Source organism: Cherax quadricarinatus, chromosome 37 (assembly GCF_038502225.1).
Source record: "Cherax quadricarinatus isolate ZL_2023a chromosome 37, ASM3850222v1, whole genome shotgun sequence".
Lineage (NCBI taxonomy): Eukaryota > Metazoa > Arthropoda > Malacostraca > Decapoda > Parastacidae > Cherax > Cherax quadricarinatus.
This window is the reverse complement of record NC_091328.1, coordinates 10,849,197-10,868,786: the sequence shown is the minus strand read 5'-3', so window position 1 is coordinate 10,868,786 and position 19,590 is coordinate 10,849,197. Positions and strand designations below refer to the sequence as shown.

At 37.1% G+C, this 19,590-nt stretch overlaps 1 protein-coding gene across 4 annotated transcripts in view; it reads right to left on the bottom strand.

The window, feature by feature from the left end:
- LOC128702646 (cell adhesion molecule Dscam2) overlaps positions 1–19,590 on the bottom strand; it is a 720,609-nt gene that overhangs the window by 11,868 nt on the left and 689,151 nt on the right. For all 4 annotated transcript variants that reach the window (XM_070091879.1, XM_070091878.1, XM_070091881.1 and 1 more), the window contains exons 25-31: positions 18,439–18,723; positions 17,298–17,439; positions 15,619–15,758; positions 9,043–9,257; positions 8,192–8,414; positions 7,109–7,393; positions 3,163–3,309 (exon numbers count right to left, since the gene is read on the bottom strand). In XM_070091879.1, coding sequence (XP_069947980.1) covers positions 3,163–3,309; positions 7,109–7,393; positions 8,192–8,414; positions 9,043–9,257; positions 15,619–15,758; positions 17,298–17,439; positions 18,439–18,723 — 1,437 coding nt within the window. The remainder of the gene's footprint in view (positions 1–3,162; positions 3,310–7,108; positions 7,394–8,191; positions 8,415–9,042; positions 9,258–15,618; positions 15,759–17,297; positions 17,440–18,438; positions 18,724–19,590) is intronic.

Here is a 19,590-nt window from a genome sequence, read left to right as displayed (position 1 = left end):
GTGTTTTAAGGGCCGAGTCTGAAAATACGAAAGTAGAAGAGAGGAAAATTTTTGAAAATATATTAAAAGTGTCATTCTTATTTGTCAACGATTTGTACACAGACCGGAAAAAATTTCCAATGAATGATGGCATAAAATTCATTCTTTTCTGTGCAAGGAGGACGTAGATATATACAATTTCCTCCAATTACTATACGATATATAGCAAATATATAGTCTGATCCAAATTAGGCATCAGTCTGTGTGATGTGGGTTTGTTTTATGCCTAAATATACAATGCCTCTGAAGATTTAAATTTTTATAAAGTACGAAAATGAGTAAACATATTAAATATCAAAACTATTGCTTGTGTGAGAATATTTTTTAAATCAAGGTTGTTTTCCTGTTTAAAATAGATGTCGTTGAAACCAAGTTATTTATTCAGGTGATCCCTGACCGGCCCCTGGAGAAGCAATAATTCCTTCAGGTCTGAGGGAACCAGTAATACCTTCCATATACTCTTGATCCCTGACCGGCCTCTGGAGAAGCAATAACTCCTTCAGGTCTGAGGGAACCAGTAACACCTTCCACATACTCTCGCTAAATGAAACATAGTAGAAGCCCTTAAATAAATCGGCCTTAACAAGGGTGCGTATATATGAATCAGAGGCGTCACACAAAGTCAAACTAAATTACAAATTAGGATGTTTCTCACCAAGTTTATTTCCATGAAGGCTAACCCTCTAATTCAGAGTCAGCCAGCACAGACACGCTGACTCACATGGAAAATTAATTAGTCTTTTAGTATTTACAGTTTTCACTACACAACTTATATCGTTCAGTATCATAACTAGAGAACTGCTTAATCATAAAAGCAAGGAGCGTTATACGTATATACTCTTGATGTATGAATACAGTCTTGCTAAAATGACAGGAATTGTACATAAGCAGTTAAAAATGCTCGTGAAGGTCACTTTGTATATATATATATATATATATATATATATATATATATATATATATATATATATATATATATATATATATATATATATATATATATATATATATATATATATATATATATATATATATATATATATATATGCAAAACAACCACTGTGAAAGAGTAGTGAAATTCCAAGCGCTTTCGTGACTACTCACATTGTCAAGGAACTAGTTCCTTGACAATGTGAGTAGTCACGAATGCGCTTTGAATTTAACTACTCTTTCACAATGGTTGTTTTGCATATTTTAAAATCACCTGTTTACTGTGATCTTATTGCATATATATATATATATATATATATATATATATATATATATATATATATATATATATATATATATATATATATATATATATATATATATATATATATATATATATATATATATATATATATATATATATATATATACAAACATATATATATATATATATATATATACAGAGGGTGTATATTTCAGTATATGTTTATACAGTCAGTGGCCACTTTATTACGCACACCCTTTTAGTAATGGGTAGGACCAACCCTCATCCCCCCTTGTGCCCCCAGAACAGTCTTAATTTTTCGTAGAATGAATGCAATAAGGTGCTGGAAGCATTCCTTTGAGATTCTAGTCTCTGCCGACATAATATCATCACGCAGCTGCTGCAGATTTGTCAGCTGCACATCATACTGCGAGTCTCCCGTTCCACTGTATCCCAAAGATTTAAGCCAAATTCAGATTCTGCCATCTGCTTGCCTCTCTTCGTCAGTTTAGTTGATACTGTTACCCATTCACTTCAAGTTTTGACGTACTGTGTATTCAGAGATGCTCTTCAGCATCCCACTGCTATACAGCGAAGTTATTTGAGTTACTGTCACCATTCTGTCAGTTTGAACCAGTCTGGCCACTCTCCTCTGACCTCTGTCATTAATAAGGTGTTTTCGCCCACAGAACTGTCGCCCACTGGATGTTTTGTGTTCTTCACACCATTCTCTGTAAATTCTAGAGACTCTTGTTCTTGAAAATCCCAAGAGATCAGCAGTTTCTGAGATACTGAAACTACCCCGTCTGTCACCGACAATCATTCCACCGTCAAAGTCACTAAGCTCACATAACTACCACATTCTGATGTTTTGTCTGAGCAACAATAAAACCTCTTGATCATGTCTGCACTGAGGTGCTGCCATGTGATTTGATGATTAGATATTTGCTTTATTTCAAGGGTTGATTTATAGCTCCTGGCCCCGGAATTGTTTGGGTGTGGGTGTGTATACTGTATATACACAGTTGACCTGCAGTATTAGTGACTCTAGTATAGTCAATAGGCTTGAAACCTAATACACATCAGCTAACCTAGCAAAGGTCGTCAGGATGGAATGACGAGATTGATATGGATGGACCTCTCTCATTACTTGGCTAAGGCACTAGTACTCTGGTAATCCCAAAAAGCGTGTTCGAATTCTGATCTCTCCGTTAAATATGAATATAAATGACAGCTGGGCTGTTCGTTTAATACTTAAAATATTCATTAGCTACATGAAATGTTTTTAAATGAAAACGAGAAGTGAACAAGAAATAAAAGATGACAAACAATCATTTAGATTTCTTTTAAATTGTAAGAGTCCCCCCGCACTGCAAGCGCTTATTCTGCAAAAGTTTCAGTAGAATCGGCCAGTAACATTGTTAGTTAATCGTAGTTCTAGACGCGCCCCTTGGTTCAGTACAAGCTAGTCACATATATGGGTTTAGCCACACCTGCCTTGTTCCTGGTATGCCTAATATAAAAATATTAATTTGAAATGTTACAATCATTCAAAAATTTCAGTAGGCATCGTACCCCTTTCCAGTTTTTTTGTGTATTATCTATAATTTTTTTGATTGGTTCTTTTACTGCATTCACCAACTGTAGGCTAACTTTTCAGGTAATCTTTTATCTGTTGCAAATTTCTTCTGTAGATCTTTGACAATACCGTCAACTTATTTAAGTGTCCCATCTCTCAGATTGCTTTCTGCAGGTCTCTAAACAATTCAAGTGACTCTACAGGTTCCTCAACCCTTTAAACTGCCTATACGATGGTCTTCAGGTCGCCATTAGGGGTCGAGCATACCAGAAACCAGACAGGTATTGACAGTGATAGAGGTCGTGGATCTGGAGCAGTGGGGGGATACCTGTCTCCTTCTCCCTGGTACCTGGTATCCGCTCCAGCGTGGCAGGTACCGGCTGAGGCTTCCTGACGGTAGCATAATAGGCATCCCGCTGCTGCAGGAGATTAGTTTTGTTCTCCTCTACCTCTTGGTCCTCCTGCGATGCGCGGCTGCCGCGTCCTGCCGCAGCTCCTGAAGGTGGGGAAGACGAAGTGAGAATAGTTGATGAAGAGGAGAAAGAAGAAAATAAAGAGCAAGAGGATATGGAGAAAAACACTGAGGGAACAACAGGAAAAATGGCAGAAACATGTCGGTGGGAGAGTAAAAAGAACAGTAAGAAGAGACACGGAGAGCAGGAGGAAGAGTAAAGGGAGAAAGGAGGAGAGAGGGAAAAGTAAAGGAAGACGCAGCACTAGGAAGACGTGGTAGCATGAAAAAGAAATGACAAGGAAAATGATAAAAAGTATATGAAATATAAGAGAGGTCTAAATAAACCAATAATACAACGTTACTCCAGGATACCTCAGATTACATTTAAATTATATATATATATATATATATATATATATATATATATATATATATATATATATATATGTCGTGCCGAATATATATATATATATATATATATATATATATATATATATTTGTTTAGTATAAATATATATATATATATATATATATATATATATATATATATATATATATATATATATATATATATGTCGTGCCGAATATGTAAAACTGGTCAATTAGCAAGAACTCATTTAAAATTAAGTCCTTTCTAAAATTTTCTCTTATACGTTTAAAGATATATTTTTTCATTAATGCTAATGTAAAAAATTTTAATTTTGCACCAAAAGAATCTTAGAAAACTTACCTAACCCCTATTATAACAAGAACAATTTAATTTAGCCTAACCCAACTATATATATTTTAGATTTGTTTACAATAATTTAATACTAAACAAACACAGTGAAATATATTTTTTTCGTTAGGTTCAGAATGATTTTTGCGAAATTATTGCATACACAAATTTTCGCTTGGCCTATATGGCAAGATGAGCGTTGCTATTTAAGCCAAGATCGCAAGTTCTGCCTATTCGGCACGATATATATATATATATATATATATATATATATATATATATATATATATATATATATATATATATATATATATATATATATATATATATATATATATATATATATATATATGCATATATATAATTAAGCAGGAATACGAGCGAAATTAAATCTAGACTGGTAAAAGGCCTTTGCCAAGGTATAACTGATCTATAAGAGTAAAAGGCTTAAGTAATTAATTATCACTAGATTCATTATAACTATAACTTTAATTTTTAAAGGGATGAATGGGTAAACTAGCGGAAGGCCTCAGTCAGATAACAAAAAGCCCCGCGTCAGCAAACGTCCGTTTCCTGACGAAACCTTAAGTAATTCCAAGTGTTGTTTTTACTTTAGAAGAGACTAGCGGATTGTTTTTCCTAGCATGAAACCAAACAGCATCACGTAAACATAGAGCAATTAGTTAAGGAAATCCGCCACTCTAAGCCGAGTATTCTCATTTTTATGTATTTAAGAGTGAAAATTACAGTCAAACCTATTTAAGGACTGATAGATGAGGTTTTGGTCTAACATATATATACGTATATGTATGTGTATATATATATATATATATATATATATATATATATCTTCTGTGCCATATTATGTAATAAAATATTCCTATATAGTTTAAAAGATGGGGTGGTAGGGGAAGTGGAATATTCAAACGGCTTCAGGAAGAAACCCAAATATTTTTCCTTGAATATATCCGATACACCAGATATATATATATATATTATATATACACGCAGTATATGCTATCAACTCGAGGATTAACTGTGGTAAATTATTGTCTTCACAGCCTACATGTAGGTATAATAGAGCTTGCAAGAAATTCAGGGCGATTAGCTATCACAGCATACATAATAAGTTAACCTAGCTGGTTATATATTTGTTGTAGGTAAGCAATCAATGAGGCTTCTTACAAAAAAAAAGTATTTTTTAATGCACTATAGGACATGGAAAGACTATTTTCTGTGGGTATTATTACCAATGGAAAGGTAGCTTTCCCTAAGATTAGGCTTTTTTTTTTTTTTTAGCTTATCGTAAAAGAAGGCTATTTTTCTGTTCATGACCAATAGGTTATGTTCCAAACTTTTACATAGAAAAAGACTACTTTCTGGGCTTATAGGCAAGGCAGTGCTACATTTTAGCGTATGACCAAGCAAAAAAAACATTTTTCTTTGCACTGTGAGTTATTAAGCCAACATAATCACATACCTGGAGTCACCAAAATGGACACATAAACGGCAAGGAAGAACAGTTCTTGAAACAAGTGGATAGCATCAGTAACTCAACACTTCTATTAATATTATTCAACAAGTGATAGTAAGAGGACAATGTATACTAGTAACTCAAAGGGAAACAACACGAGTACATTCACTGAGAACACTTTCAGTAAAGAGTCCTCAGTGAATGTACTTGTGATCTTTATCTTCTGTGTTATCGATCAAGTTTTTCACTGAGAGAAAATTCATACTGAGAAGTAAGTATGATTTTTTATTAAGTTTTGAAAATTAACACAATACAATTCAATTAAAAAAAGTCAACGGGATTAATAACATTGATAAGTTAAAATAGAATTTTATTTTTTATATTATTTAGACCTTATTTATTACAGACTATTACAACATTTCGCTCAAGGAGAACTTTTGCAACTCTTCCACCAATTCCACCTCAAGTTCGTAAATACAATTACATGTGTGAAAGGTTATTTATTTCATAAAACATTATACAACAATTTTAAAATTCTGAAAAAATCTTTAAAAAATACGTATGAGTTAGAATTTAATCAAATACAATAAGACAATTTTCCTCTTAGTTAATATAAACAAAAGTTTTAACTATCATCTTGGATAAAAAACTGAATATAACAATGGTTATAAATGATCATAATTTTTAAAGGGGTGGACCGGTAAGCCAGCGGAAGGCCTCGGTCATATGACCAAAAGCTCCAAAGGCGGGTCATCATCTGACTAAGACCCGCGTCAGGAAACATTTGTCCTGTTTCCTGACGAACCTTACCTAACCTAACCTAACTGAATATTGAAACAATTAAAATGGTTATAACTGACCATAATTTTTAAAGGGGTGGACCGGTAAGCCAGCGGAAGGCCTCGGTCAGATAACCAAAGCTCCAAAGGCGGGTCATCATCTAAGACCCTTGTCATGAAACACTTGTCTTGTTTCCTGACAAACCTTACCTAACCTAACTGAAAATAGTAAGTTATTAATTTAATATAATAATGGTTATAAATGACCATTATTTTTAAAGGGGTGGACCGGTAAGCCAGCGGAAGGCCTCGGTCAGATGACCAAAGCTCCAAAGGCGGGTCATCATCTGACTAAGACCCGTGTCAGGAAACACTTGTTCTGATTCCTGACAAACCTTACCTCACCTAACTGAAAATAGTCAATCGACACCATGCCTAGCCCTTCTAGGGTAGGGTAGGTGCCTGAGCCCGAGCTTGCAGCTCACAAGGCTGCCATTTCCATTAGCTCCCCTGGGACGGGGATGGCTGACCAGAGAGGCCTAGCTTCTCACTACGAGCCCCGTGAGGGCGGGGAATGTGGCTAGGCTTGGGGACAGTTGGTCCCTAAGATGAGGGGTTACTTGTACCTCCTCCCATGGGAGACTTAGGTCTCAGACACTCCCTAGACAGAGAGCCAAGGCCGGGCCACCACTTGGCAAAGGCCCGGGCCGGGAGAATACCGGCGAATCTTTAAAAAAAAAAATAAATAAATAAAAAAATGAAAATAGTTTTTTTATTTGTAGTGAAAAATGCACATCAAGTATGAAGGATAATTATAGTTTTACCAGTGACTCTGAAATGATTGTTTGTGTAATGGAAGAAGACACTCACGTCTCCTGAGACAGAGGACAGCAGCAGCGACTGTGAGAGCCAGGGCTAGTGCTGAGGCAGCGGCTGAGGCCAGGAGACGAGGATCGGTGTGTAAGGGGATAGGAAGAGCCTCCTCCAGTTCCCCAACTGGCTGAGCCCCCAGGCCGCCCCCGGGGCCCGTATTGGTATTGACGGTTGTGGTGGTGGCCCCAGCGGCGTTATGTCCCGTCAGACGGAGGCCAAAAGTGGCGCCTGTACGAAGACCTCCAACCTCGTATACCTCTTGAGGAGCAAGGCTGCTCGCCACTGCCAGGTATAAAACAATTATTCCATTTTTTTCTTTTTTTGACTTAGGTTTGATTACACTGCTAAAAGTCTCTCACACACATGCAACAAACACTCGTGTAACTATAGCTGTTCAATAAATTTATACACTTGACTGCAAGAGAAGTGAATGCTCGAGTATCTGGTAAGACGGCTATTAAATGAATGATGGTGAATGTTTCCTTTTCCTTAAAATTAATAATAAAAACATAATTCCACTGAGGGCTAAGGGGGCTTAAACCCCCAAGAGGCAAAAACTTTATTTTTTTTATTACAAATAAAGGTTAATTTTCACTGTACAATAAACATTAGTGACCACTAAAGTACAGAATAGTTGAAGATTTCACATATACTATATTGATAATCATATGGCTTTATAGACGATGTTTTATTCTGTTAACATTTTATCATTTTTAAACATCCAGAATGAAATTCTGACTGCGCTACTGGTGATGATGATGATGATGATGATGATGATGATAATAATAATAACAGTTTTAGTAGTAGAAGTAGCAGTTGTAGTAGCAGTAGTATTGTTAATAATATTAGTATTATCATTTATTGAGCGTTGGAAGTAAATCTCTTACTGCCACCGAATATTTTAAGAAAAGGGTGGAAACCCAGCTCCAGCATTTCTGTAGTTTCTCTACGAGCAGACATCACCACCCTGGCTCGAGGGCCTACACGTGGTCCAAGAAGACTTACACACGTGGTCCTTGGCAAAAGGACTTACACGTGGTCCTTGGCAAGAGGACTTACACGTGGTCCAAGAACACTTACATGTGGTCCAAGATGAATCTCGAGGTCTTCTGAGCTCAAGGGTGAAGTGGGTGATGGGACACCCACCATCCCCCCACCTTCCAAGCCACACCCATATGCCTGTACTGTTCCCCGAGGCTACCTGCCGGGTGGGCGGCGCCACGGGCGGCGAGCCTGACGTGCGGGCGGTGAGTGGACGTGAAGGTGGTGATACCCCCACATGTGTCCTAGAAGTTACATATACCTGAAAAAAAAATCTTAATTCAGTTCACGAAAACAAAAATTCATTCATCGGTACTACAGTGTATATAGTGGTGGATGGACTTAATTTAAAAATACAATATTTCTCATTTTTTTTCACTTTATACGTTCTCATTCTGGCAGTTTTCCGACTGCTGTGGGTCGCGTTCCACAGACGAAGGCCAATCTTAGATACTTGGAGTTTACGTGGAGAAGGTTTCGGGGGTCAACGCCCCCGCGGCCAAGTCTGAGACCAGGCTGGACTTCGAAATAAACTAAGGTATAACAGCTCTCGGTTTGTAAATTCGACAATGTAAAAATGAAACTAGCTCGGCTTCATACTGTAGAAATACCTATCATTGTTCTTGGTCTCACACTGAAGAAAGACTCATTATCATTTCCAGTCCCACACTAGTGAGAGCCCTATTATCACCTTTGGTTCCACACTGGATGAGAACATTCTTCGTAGTCGGCCTCACACTGAAAAAGAAAGCACCTACCTGGTACAGGTTCATTCTTAAGGAAGACTTAACACTTGGCCTCACACTGGCAAATCACTTACTTAGTGCTCAGGTTCCCTCTGGAGGAAGACCTACTTCGCACTGGGCTTCGCACAGGATAGAAAAAGTTACCTGGTACTCTGCTCCACACTGAAGGTCGGTGATGATGTATCTAGAGTGCATACGACCCAGTTCCCGGGTATGCCAGGAGCCACCACCTGTAGCCGCCCTCCACCACACCGCCCATGCCCGCACCGCTGCCCCACCTGTGTCTCCGGCCGCCCACGACACCGTCAGTGTGGAGGCCGTAGCATCAGCAATGTGGACGGATGGTGCACTGGGAGGCACTGTAAAAAAATCATTAATATAATTTAATAGAGGGAAAGTAGCTACTGAAATATTATGACAGAGTGGAACCCATTAATGGGGAATGTTTATAATGGTAATGGAACCGAAAGGAAAAAAATAAATATGACATTGACAGTTATGACTGTATCTATGAATGTCTTCAAGTGAGGAAATTGTAGATTGATTTTACTCATGTCAGTAGCTGACCTGAGGGTACTGGATGATAGTACTCTCAGCTTTATAAATGCTACATTCTCAAAGATAAATTTTAGTCATTTGGGGATGAGAAAAAAAAGTTTCAGGCCTTTATCATTGATGCGTTGACTCAGGACATGGTACAGGCTACACTGTCTACTTATCTCTGAGAATCTGTCCACTTCACTGACGAGGTGCTGGCGACAGTGCCAAAGATCTAGAACTTTCTTTTCCATTCCCTAGTAGCTTATTTTACATTTGTTTGATCGCTTGTTTGAGAATGTCTTGCATGTATATATATATATATATATATATATATATATATATATATATATATATATATATATATATATATATATATATATATATTTATATGCAAGATTACAGGCATGTCTTGCTACTTCTACTTACACTTAGGTCACACTACACATACATGTACACATTTATTTATACACACTCATCTGAGTTTTCTTTGATTTTATCTTAATAGTTCTTGGTCTTATTACTTTTCCTTTTATATCCATGGGGAAGTGGAATAAGAATCTTTCCTCCGTAAGCCATGCGTGTTGTAAAAGTCAACTAAAATGCCGGGAACAATGGGCTAGTAACCCCTTTTCCTGTAAAGATTACTAAAAAGAATAAGAAGAAGAAAATTGTCAAAGTGGGAAGTCTGAATGTGCGTGGATGTTGTGCAAATGATAAGAAAGAGATGATTGTGGATGTTATGAATGAGAAGAAACTGGATGTCCTGGCTTTAAGTGAAACAAAGCTGAAGGGGGTGGGAGAGTTTCAATGGAGAGGAATAAATGGGATTAGGTCAGGGGTTTCAAATACAGTTAGAGCTAAAGAAGGAGTAGCAATAATGTTGAAGGATAAGCTATGGCAGGAAAAGAGGGACTATAAATGTATTAATTCAAGGGTTATGTGGAGTAAAATAAAGATTGGATGTGAAAAGTGGGTTATAATAAGCGTGTATGCACCTGGAGAAAGAGAGATTTTGGGAAATGTTGAGTGAATGCGTGGGGAGTTTTGAATCAAGTGTGAGAGTAATGGTGGTTGGGGATTTCAATACTAAAGTGGGTAAAAATGTTATGGAGGGAGTAGTAGGTAAATTTGGGGTGCCAGGGGTAAATGTAAATGGGGAGCCTTTAATTGAGCTATGTGTAGAAAGAGATTTGGTAATAAGTAATACATATTTTATGAAAAAGAGGATAAATAAATATACAAGGTATGATGTAGCACGTAATGAAAGTAGTTTATTAGATTATGTATTGGTGGATAAAAGGTTGATGGGTAGGCTCCAGGATGTACATGTTTATAGAGGGGCAACTGATACATCGGATCATTATTTAGTTGTAGCTACAGTTAGAGTAAGAGGTAGATGGGAAAAGAGGAAGGTGGCAACAACAAGTAAGAGGGAGGTGAAAGTGTATAAACTAAGGGAGGAGGAATTTCGGGTGAGATATAAGCGACTATTGGCAGAAAGGTGGGCTAGTGCAAAGATGAGTAGTGGGGAGGGGGTGAAGAGGGTTGGAATAGTTTTAAAAATGCAGTATTAGAATGTGGGGCAGAAGTTTGTGGTTACAGGAGGGTGGGGGCAGGAGGAAAGAGGAGTGATTGGTGGAATGATGAAGTAAAGGGTGTGATAAAAGAGAAAAAGGTAGCTTATGAGAGGTTTTTACAAAGCAGAAGTGTTATAAGAAGAGCAGAGTATATGGAGAGTAAAAGAAAGGTAAAGAGAGTGGTGAGAGAGTGCAAAAGGAGAGCAGATGATGGAGTGGGAGAGGCACTGTCAAGAAATTTTAATGAAAATAAGAAAAAATTTTGGAGTGAGTTAAACAAGTTAAGAAAGCATAGGGAAAGTATGGATTTGTCAGTTGAAAACAGAGTAGGGGGGTTAGTAGATGGGGAGATGGAGGTATTAGGTAGATGGCGAGAATATTTTGAGGAACTTTTAAATGTTAAGGAAGAAACAGAGGCAGTAATTTCATGCACTGGTCAGGGAGGTATACCATCTTTTAGGAGTGAAGAAGAGCAGAATGTAAGTGTGGGGGAGGTACGTGAGGCATTACGTAAAATGAAAGGGGGTAAAGCAGCTGGAACTGATGGGATCATGACAGAAATGTTAAAAGCAGGGGGGGATATAGTGTTGGAGTGGTTGGTACTTTTGTTTAATAAATGTATGAAAGAGGGGAAGGTACCTAGGGATTGGCGGAGAGCATGTATAGTCCCTTTATATAAAGGGAAAGGGGACAAAAGAGACTGTAAAAATTATAGAGGAATAAGTTTACTGAGTATACCAGGAAAAGTGTACGGTAGGGTTATAATTGAAAGAATTAGAGGTAAGACAGAATGTAGGATTGCGGATGAGCAAGGAGGTTTCAGAGTGGGTAGGGGATGTGTAGATCAAGTGTTTACATTGAAGCATATATGTGAACAGTATTTAGATAAAGGTAGGGAAGTTTTTATTGCATTTATGGGTTTAGAAAAGGCATATGATAGAGTGGATAGAGGAGCAATGTGGCAGATGTTGCAAGTATATGGAATAGGTGGTAAGTTATTAAATGCTGTAAAGAGTTTTTATGAGGATAGTGAGGCTCAGGTTAGGGTGTGTAGAAGAGAGGGAGACTACTTCCCGGTAAAAGTAGGTCTTAGACAGGGATGTGTAATGTCACCATGGTTGTTTAATATATTTATAGATGGGGTTGTAAAGGAAGTAAATGCTAGGGTGTTCGGGAGAGGGGTGGGATTAAATTATGGGGAATCAAATTCAAAATGGGAATTGACACAGTTACTTTTTGCTGATGATACTGTGCTTATGGGAGATTCTAAAGAAAAATATGCATGCTTGTACATATATGTGTAGTGTGACCTAAGTGTAAGTAGAAGTAGCAAGACATACCTGAAATCTTGCATGTGTATGAGACGGAAAAAAAAAAGACACCAGCAATCCTACCATCGTGTAAAACAATTACAGGCTTCAGTTTTACACTCACTTGGCAGGACGGTAGTACCTCCCTGGGCGGTTGCTGTCTACCAACCTACTACCTAGAATATATATATATATATATATATATATATATATATATATATATATATATATATATATATATAAATATATATATATATATATATATATATATATATATATATATATATATATATATATATATATATATGCAATAAGATCACAGTAAACAGGTGATTTCAGAATATGCAAAACAACCACTCTGAAATAATAGAGAAATTCCAGGCGCTTTCGTGACTACTCACATTATCAAGGAACTATGAAAGTAAAGCAGCCAAGGAAGCTATATATAGGGTCTGGCCAGCACCTCACTATCAGATCCCACAACGGTTAAAACACCTGACGCGCGCCGACCCAACTTGGATAGGTCCTTTGCACAACTCACCCACAAACTATTCTACCCAAGAAAATTTAAAAATTATTATTTGTCCAGTGTATTATTAAATTCTTCCCAAATTCTATTAATTATAAATGGATCTAATTTATATAAACCAAAGGAAATATTCATATTATTGTCAAAACTGCTTTTTATGAAACAAGATTCAATTATATTCCTGTCGACCATGGACTTGCTTGATACTACTTTCTCAACTTTTTGAAAATCAATTGGATGGTTAAAATCTCTTACATGAATAAATAGAGCTTGGAATCTTGTCCAGTTCTAATGATATATTTATGTTGTTTTAATCTTAGTTCGAGATTTTTTCCAGTTTGACCGTAATAAACTTTATTGCAAATTTTACAAGGAATCTTATAGACACATCCATCAGCATTTTGGGGGGAATTCTTTATCAAAAGTTTTTTTTACTGTATCAAGATTTTTGAATACAACTTTAATATTAAAAGTCTTAAGTTGAATAAGACTGGTTGTCCCTTTTTGGATTGTAAAAAGTATTTCTAGCAACTTTAAAAGATTTATCAATTACATTTCTTGGGTATTTTAAATCATTACCTATTTCATAAATTTTGGATATATATATATATATATATATATATATATATATATATATATATATATATATATATATATATATATATATATAAGGGGAAAAGGGTGAGTGGTGCACTTTGGAGTCTGTGGAGACAAAGAACTTTGTCTTTGGAGGCAAAGAGGGGAATGTATGAGAGTATAGTTTTACCAACGCTCTTATATGGGTTTCTGGAGTTTATCTGGAGAGAGTTTCGGGGGTCAACGCCCCCGCGGCCCGGTCTGTGACCAGGCCTCCTTAGGTCAGTGTCCCAGGATGCGACCCACACCAGTCGACTAACACCCAGGTACCCATTTTACTGATGGGGAACATAGACAACAGGTGGAAAGAAACACGTCCAATGTTTCTACTCTGGCTGGGAATCGAACCCAGGCCCTCACCGTGTGAAGCGAGAGCGTTAACCACCAGGCCACCAGAGCATGGGTGATGAATGCTGCAGCGAGCAGAAGGCTGGAGGCAGTGGAGATGCCATGTCTGAGGGCAATGTGTGGTGTGAATATAATGCAGAGAATTCGTAGTTTGGAAGTTAGGAGGAGGTGCGGGATTGCCAAAACTGTTGTCCAGAGGGCTGAGGAAGGGTTGTTGAGGTGGTTCGGACATGTAGAGAGAATGGAGCGAAACAGAATGACTTCAAGAGTGTATCAGTCTGTAGTGGAAGGAAGGCGGGGTAGGGGTCGGCCTAGGAAAGGTTGGAGGGAGGGGTAAAGGAGGTTTTGTGTGCGAGGGGCTTGGACTTCCAGCAGGCATGCGTGAGCGTGTTTGATAGGAGTGAATGGAGACAAATGGTTTTTAATACTTGACGTGCTGTTGGAGTGTGAGCAAAGTAACATTTATGAAGGGATTCAGGGAAACCGGCAGGCCGGACTTGAGTCCTGGAGATGGGAAGTACAGTGCCTGCACTCTGAAGGAGGGGTGTTAATGTTGCAGTTTAAAAATTGTAGTGTAAAGCACCCTTCTGGCAAGACAGTGATGGAGTGAATGATGGTGAAAGTTTTTCTTTTTCGGGCCACCCTGCCTTGGTGGGAATCGGCCAGTGTGTGAATAATAAATAATATATATATATATATATTGTATTCATATGGTTGATTTCATTAAAATTCGAGTCGGTTTTCTGTTCAGAATTCATCCATTCACTTACATCTTTTAGCTTGTGATTCTCACAGCTCACTTTCTATATATATACGTATATATATATATATATATATATATATATATATATATATATATATATATATATATATATATATATATATATATATATATATATATATATATATATATATATATATATATATATATATATATTTATATATATATGTATTTATATATATATATATATATATATATAATATATATATATATATATTATATATATATATATGTATATACATATATATATATATATATATATATATATATATATATATATATATATATATATATATATATATATATATATATATATATATATATATATATATATATATATATATATATATATATATATATATATATATATATATATATATATATATATATATATATATATATAAAGTGAGCTGTGAGAATCACAAGCTAAAAGATGTAAGTGAATGGATGAATTATGAACAGAAAACCGACTCGAATTTTAATGAAATCAACCATATGAATACCACAAGTTTTAGCCTTATGGAACATTGTGATGCTTACCTTGTACAAGGATAAGTATGGTATAAGTGTGGCCGTAGAAGTTGTAAATGATATGTAAAGGCACCAGGTAAGTAAGTGGGACACAAAAGCAACATTACGTGATTTGAAAAGACGACGTTTTCCTTGATAGGGGCTTTTATCAATATAATATTGAGAACTGATGCTGGAGCAGGTACAAGGTCAGGTGGCGCACGTGGAGGAAGGGCTAGTTGATGGCTGTGTCCGGTTTGCGCAGGATGTTCAGATGTTCAAGTGTTCACTCCAGGATCATCCTGCTCAAACCGCCCAGCAGTCAGGTAGCCTCTGCCCACCCGTGCACCACCTCACTTTCTACCTACTGTATATACCCCTTTTAATTAATTTCTTTTTACTGGACTGATAAAACCTCTACCAGGAGAAACGCCTCTAGTGAATGTCTTAATACCACTTTGAGTTTTACGTGGGTGTAGAGGAGCTCACCTTGTACATGTAGAGTGTAGGTAGTGGAGGTGTGGACATAAGGATGCTTGCGAACGCTGTGTATGGAGCAGGTGTAGTTTCCTCTATCACTCCTCTCTACCCCTCGAACCATTAATGAACCATCAGCCTCCTGACTGAACCTGTGAGGAGAAAAGGAGTAAACGGAAGGACATAGAAGCTACGTAACAGACTCGCCATGACTGATAAGTAAATAACGTTGATGCTGTACCAAGTGACACGAGAAGACACGTTTAGAATATGCTTCTATTGGGACAACGATTTGCTCTGTTAGAGCTTTATAAAGCCTTAAACAGGGTAACCGTTGTGTCAATAAAACCTTCCTTTGCAATGTGGGTTTCTTCTCTTTTGTAAGCAATAGGTTATTAAGATACAGCGGAATGAGATGTGGACTGATCGCATACAAGAGTTAGGTCGCTTTATGAAGAACTTCATATCCATCACGTATGTTGTATAAATATTTGTAGAAATACCGACAATACATTAAGTAAAAGGACACAAGAGCAAGTAATAAGACATTTATTACAACACTCCAGAAGTTTTATCAAGCCAATGCCAACTCTACAGGGACACAGAGTATATAAAGGGAACATGGTAAGGCGCTGGGCTAAGTCAGGGAAATAAGACTGCGGGAGCACTGCAATCTGTCTAGTGCAGTGGTTCTCAAACTGGGGGTAATTTAACCATTTTTGGGGGGTAATGGAGGGGTGACAGAAAAAAGTTATGAATTCTGAAAATCAAGAAAACAATGCGGTACCCGGTATGAGGATTATTGTTAACTTTGTCTTAGTATATAAAGTTGTAAAGTAAACCTATTATAAGTAAGTAATAAAGTTAAACCAAATAACAATAAACATCAAAAACTAATATACAGTATTAGAAAAGAAGAATTATATAGCTAAGTGTGTGGAAACCCAAAAGTATTTTAACAAGTATGCTTCAGGACAAAAGTCACTCAGTAGCCCAGATCGACCTGTCCAGTATGCGTCACTCACTTCCTGAGGCTGCCTCTATTTCACACTGTCAGTTTATCTGTGAGCATCAGCCGAGGTAGACATAAGCTGGTATGTATGTGTACTGCCCTGTGCAGTATATAGTTAGTATTTACCCACTGTTACTGTGAATTTGTAGCTATTATTAATTTTATATATAATGTATGTGTGGTTCTTACGTTTTCAATGGTTTTGCTAGGATTAGCAGAGTATGCGAGGCTGTATACGTTCACGTTTAGCCATATATATCAATAATAACAACATTTTGTGAAAGGGGTAACATGCTTTATGTGGCATGTTAAATTGGGTAACAAGCTGAAAAAGTTTGGGAACCACTGGTCTAGTGGATCATGTTCGTGGTGGTAGTAGAAGTAGCAGTGACTAGTTGTCAGTTGATGGCGGCGTCTCACTAGTTGCGTTTGTGTACTTTTTCTTAATGTGTGTCCTGCGTTCTTAATATTGCAGAATTACATATTGGGTCTAGGTACTTGGACCCATTATGCTTTACCACCAGCCAGCACTTATCACACACAAACAAAAATACTTGAGCTACATATAATCTACGTGTTGCAAGTATTATCATTAACATTAGAACCCAATTGTGTATGAATACGACAATTCATAGGGTGGTGGAATGTCTGGAGTTGATGATGATGGTATTATACTAACCTCTCATCTTTCTCAATGTGTCTGCCATCTATGGTCCAGGTGGGTATCGGTGAGGGGCTGCCCACTGTCACACACACCAGCCTCACATCCTCCCCCTGAGTAACCACTATCTTGCCACCCAGGGAAGCCACCCCTGCCGGCACTGAGGGGAAACAACAATATTGAACTTATTATTAATGTGTACTTATATAAATGTTTAAATGTAAGTGAATAATCGTACAGAGAAACCCACATGAAGACAGTAAAGAATATAAACACTGAATATTACGTCACTATACTCTTCAGGAAGCTGTCTATTGTGATCCTCACTGTGAGGCTGAAATATGCATCATTCATCTGAACTTCTCTTTTATTTATTTAACAAGGAATGAGAGAATCCAATATATCAACACTTATATTACTTTCAATACTGCTTAGGAAAGCTGGACGTTGACAGCGGTATTTTTGTTATAAATGACGGCTTCCTGTTACGTATAATTCTGTGACCAAACAAGACACGAAAGTGTCATGTAAAAAAAATCATCATTATTTCAAACTAGGTTGTCATTTTTGCCGGGCATGATGAAAAAGGCAGCGACCTCGAAGAATGCTAAAAGACAATGACGTAATTTCAAGAGGAAATCTTCCTATATAATTCCTGATGCATCAATGAATGTTACCAGTGTAAATTAGGAAAACGTTTCCTATCAGTAACATAAATCAGGAGTAATTACCTCCTCAAAAATCACGTTCATTTCAGCATGAATATTCCTCCTGGTGTGAGAATATTTAGCATGAAGAGAATTATAATTTCTTTCATAGCTACATGATTTGCTTTTTACATTACAATGATTTATAATATTTTGCAACAGCAAAACACAATAGCATTTCCATACATCACTAACTAATAGCAGACATGATGGGTAGGTATAATGGGAGTAAATCAAATGGGAATTTTTGTCATAGACAAATTGATATTAGACCAACCAGACGTTAAATAGTGAGTTGGAACTACTACGTAAGATTACTACTAGCCAGTAGGCCTGCTACAGTGTTTCTGTATTCTTATTCTCAAGTTACAAAATAAAATTACTGGTATTGCATTATTTAGACAGGTATGTTGTCACTGGGTGATATATATTTTGTATAAGATTTTTCTTACCTTGATCGAGGACGGTGAGTTTTACTGTGGGCGTTGGGGGACCTTCACCCACTCTAGTTCGAGCGGTCATCCAGAACTGGTGTGTACCGTGGGTGAGGTGATTTAGAACGTGGGAATTGGCATGTGCGTGTAGTGAGTGCTGGGTGGGTGCACGGGCGTGAGGTGGGCGGTGGTGGAGGGTATAGCCCAGAAGGAGGCCCGTGGGCGGGTGTGGAGGCAGCCAGGTGAGGATTGCTGTACCCACATCCGACTGTAGTGCCCGCAGACCTGCCGGTGCCCCGGCCACTGTTGATACAGCAAAGATTTGTTTAGTAACTCTACAGTGATCCCATACCAATGATTTGTTTAGTAAATCTACGGTGTTCGTACAAGAAGGATATATTCAGTAACTCTACGGTAATACTCGGCCAGGTATACAAAAAAAAAAAAAAGAGCCGAAAAGTTGTTCAGAATGACACATAAGACAGCATAAACCATATTATTTAACGTTACGCTCATTGATTAGTTTTTATATTTTGCGGCTGAAGTAGCTAGGTTATTTTACACTCAATATCCATCCTGTGAAGAGTATCGCAAGAACATATAGATACACAAAAGGCCCAGGAACTAGACCTCAAAAGGGCTAACAGGAGTACATCTGAATTTATATCTACAATTTAGGATATTTGTTTATTACAACTGGTTTTATATTTTCATTAATTAGACGCTATGATATGTGACAAAGGTTATTATACTGTCTCTCTCTATTTACCTCAATAAGCGGTCCATCAAGCACATATTGTTCAAGATAGTGACCGTATGGCCGGCCACATAATTTGTATTTAGTTTGATCATGTGTGTCTTCCAAACTGTCATAAGTACTTGTAATCAAGCCTAAGCCTGGCTGCTACATCTGTCAGTCATTTTACATTTCCAGTTTCTCCATACGTATACTTATCTATGTTTACGTTATAGCAAGTTATAGATCTACCCTGGCTTCTAACTGCATTTCTAAGACATTCACATTCATTATTTATATCTCTCCTAATATTATAATGCTTGACACATACCGAGGATGCGATCCACAGTTTTCTTAAGGATGTTTTCTGTAGCTAATTAATCAATGTGTGATGAAATCTAAAAGAATTATACATGAATCCCCCCCCTATCTGT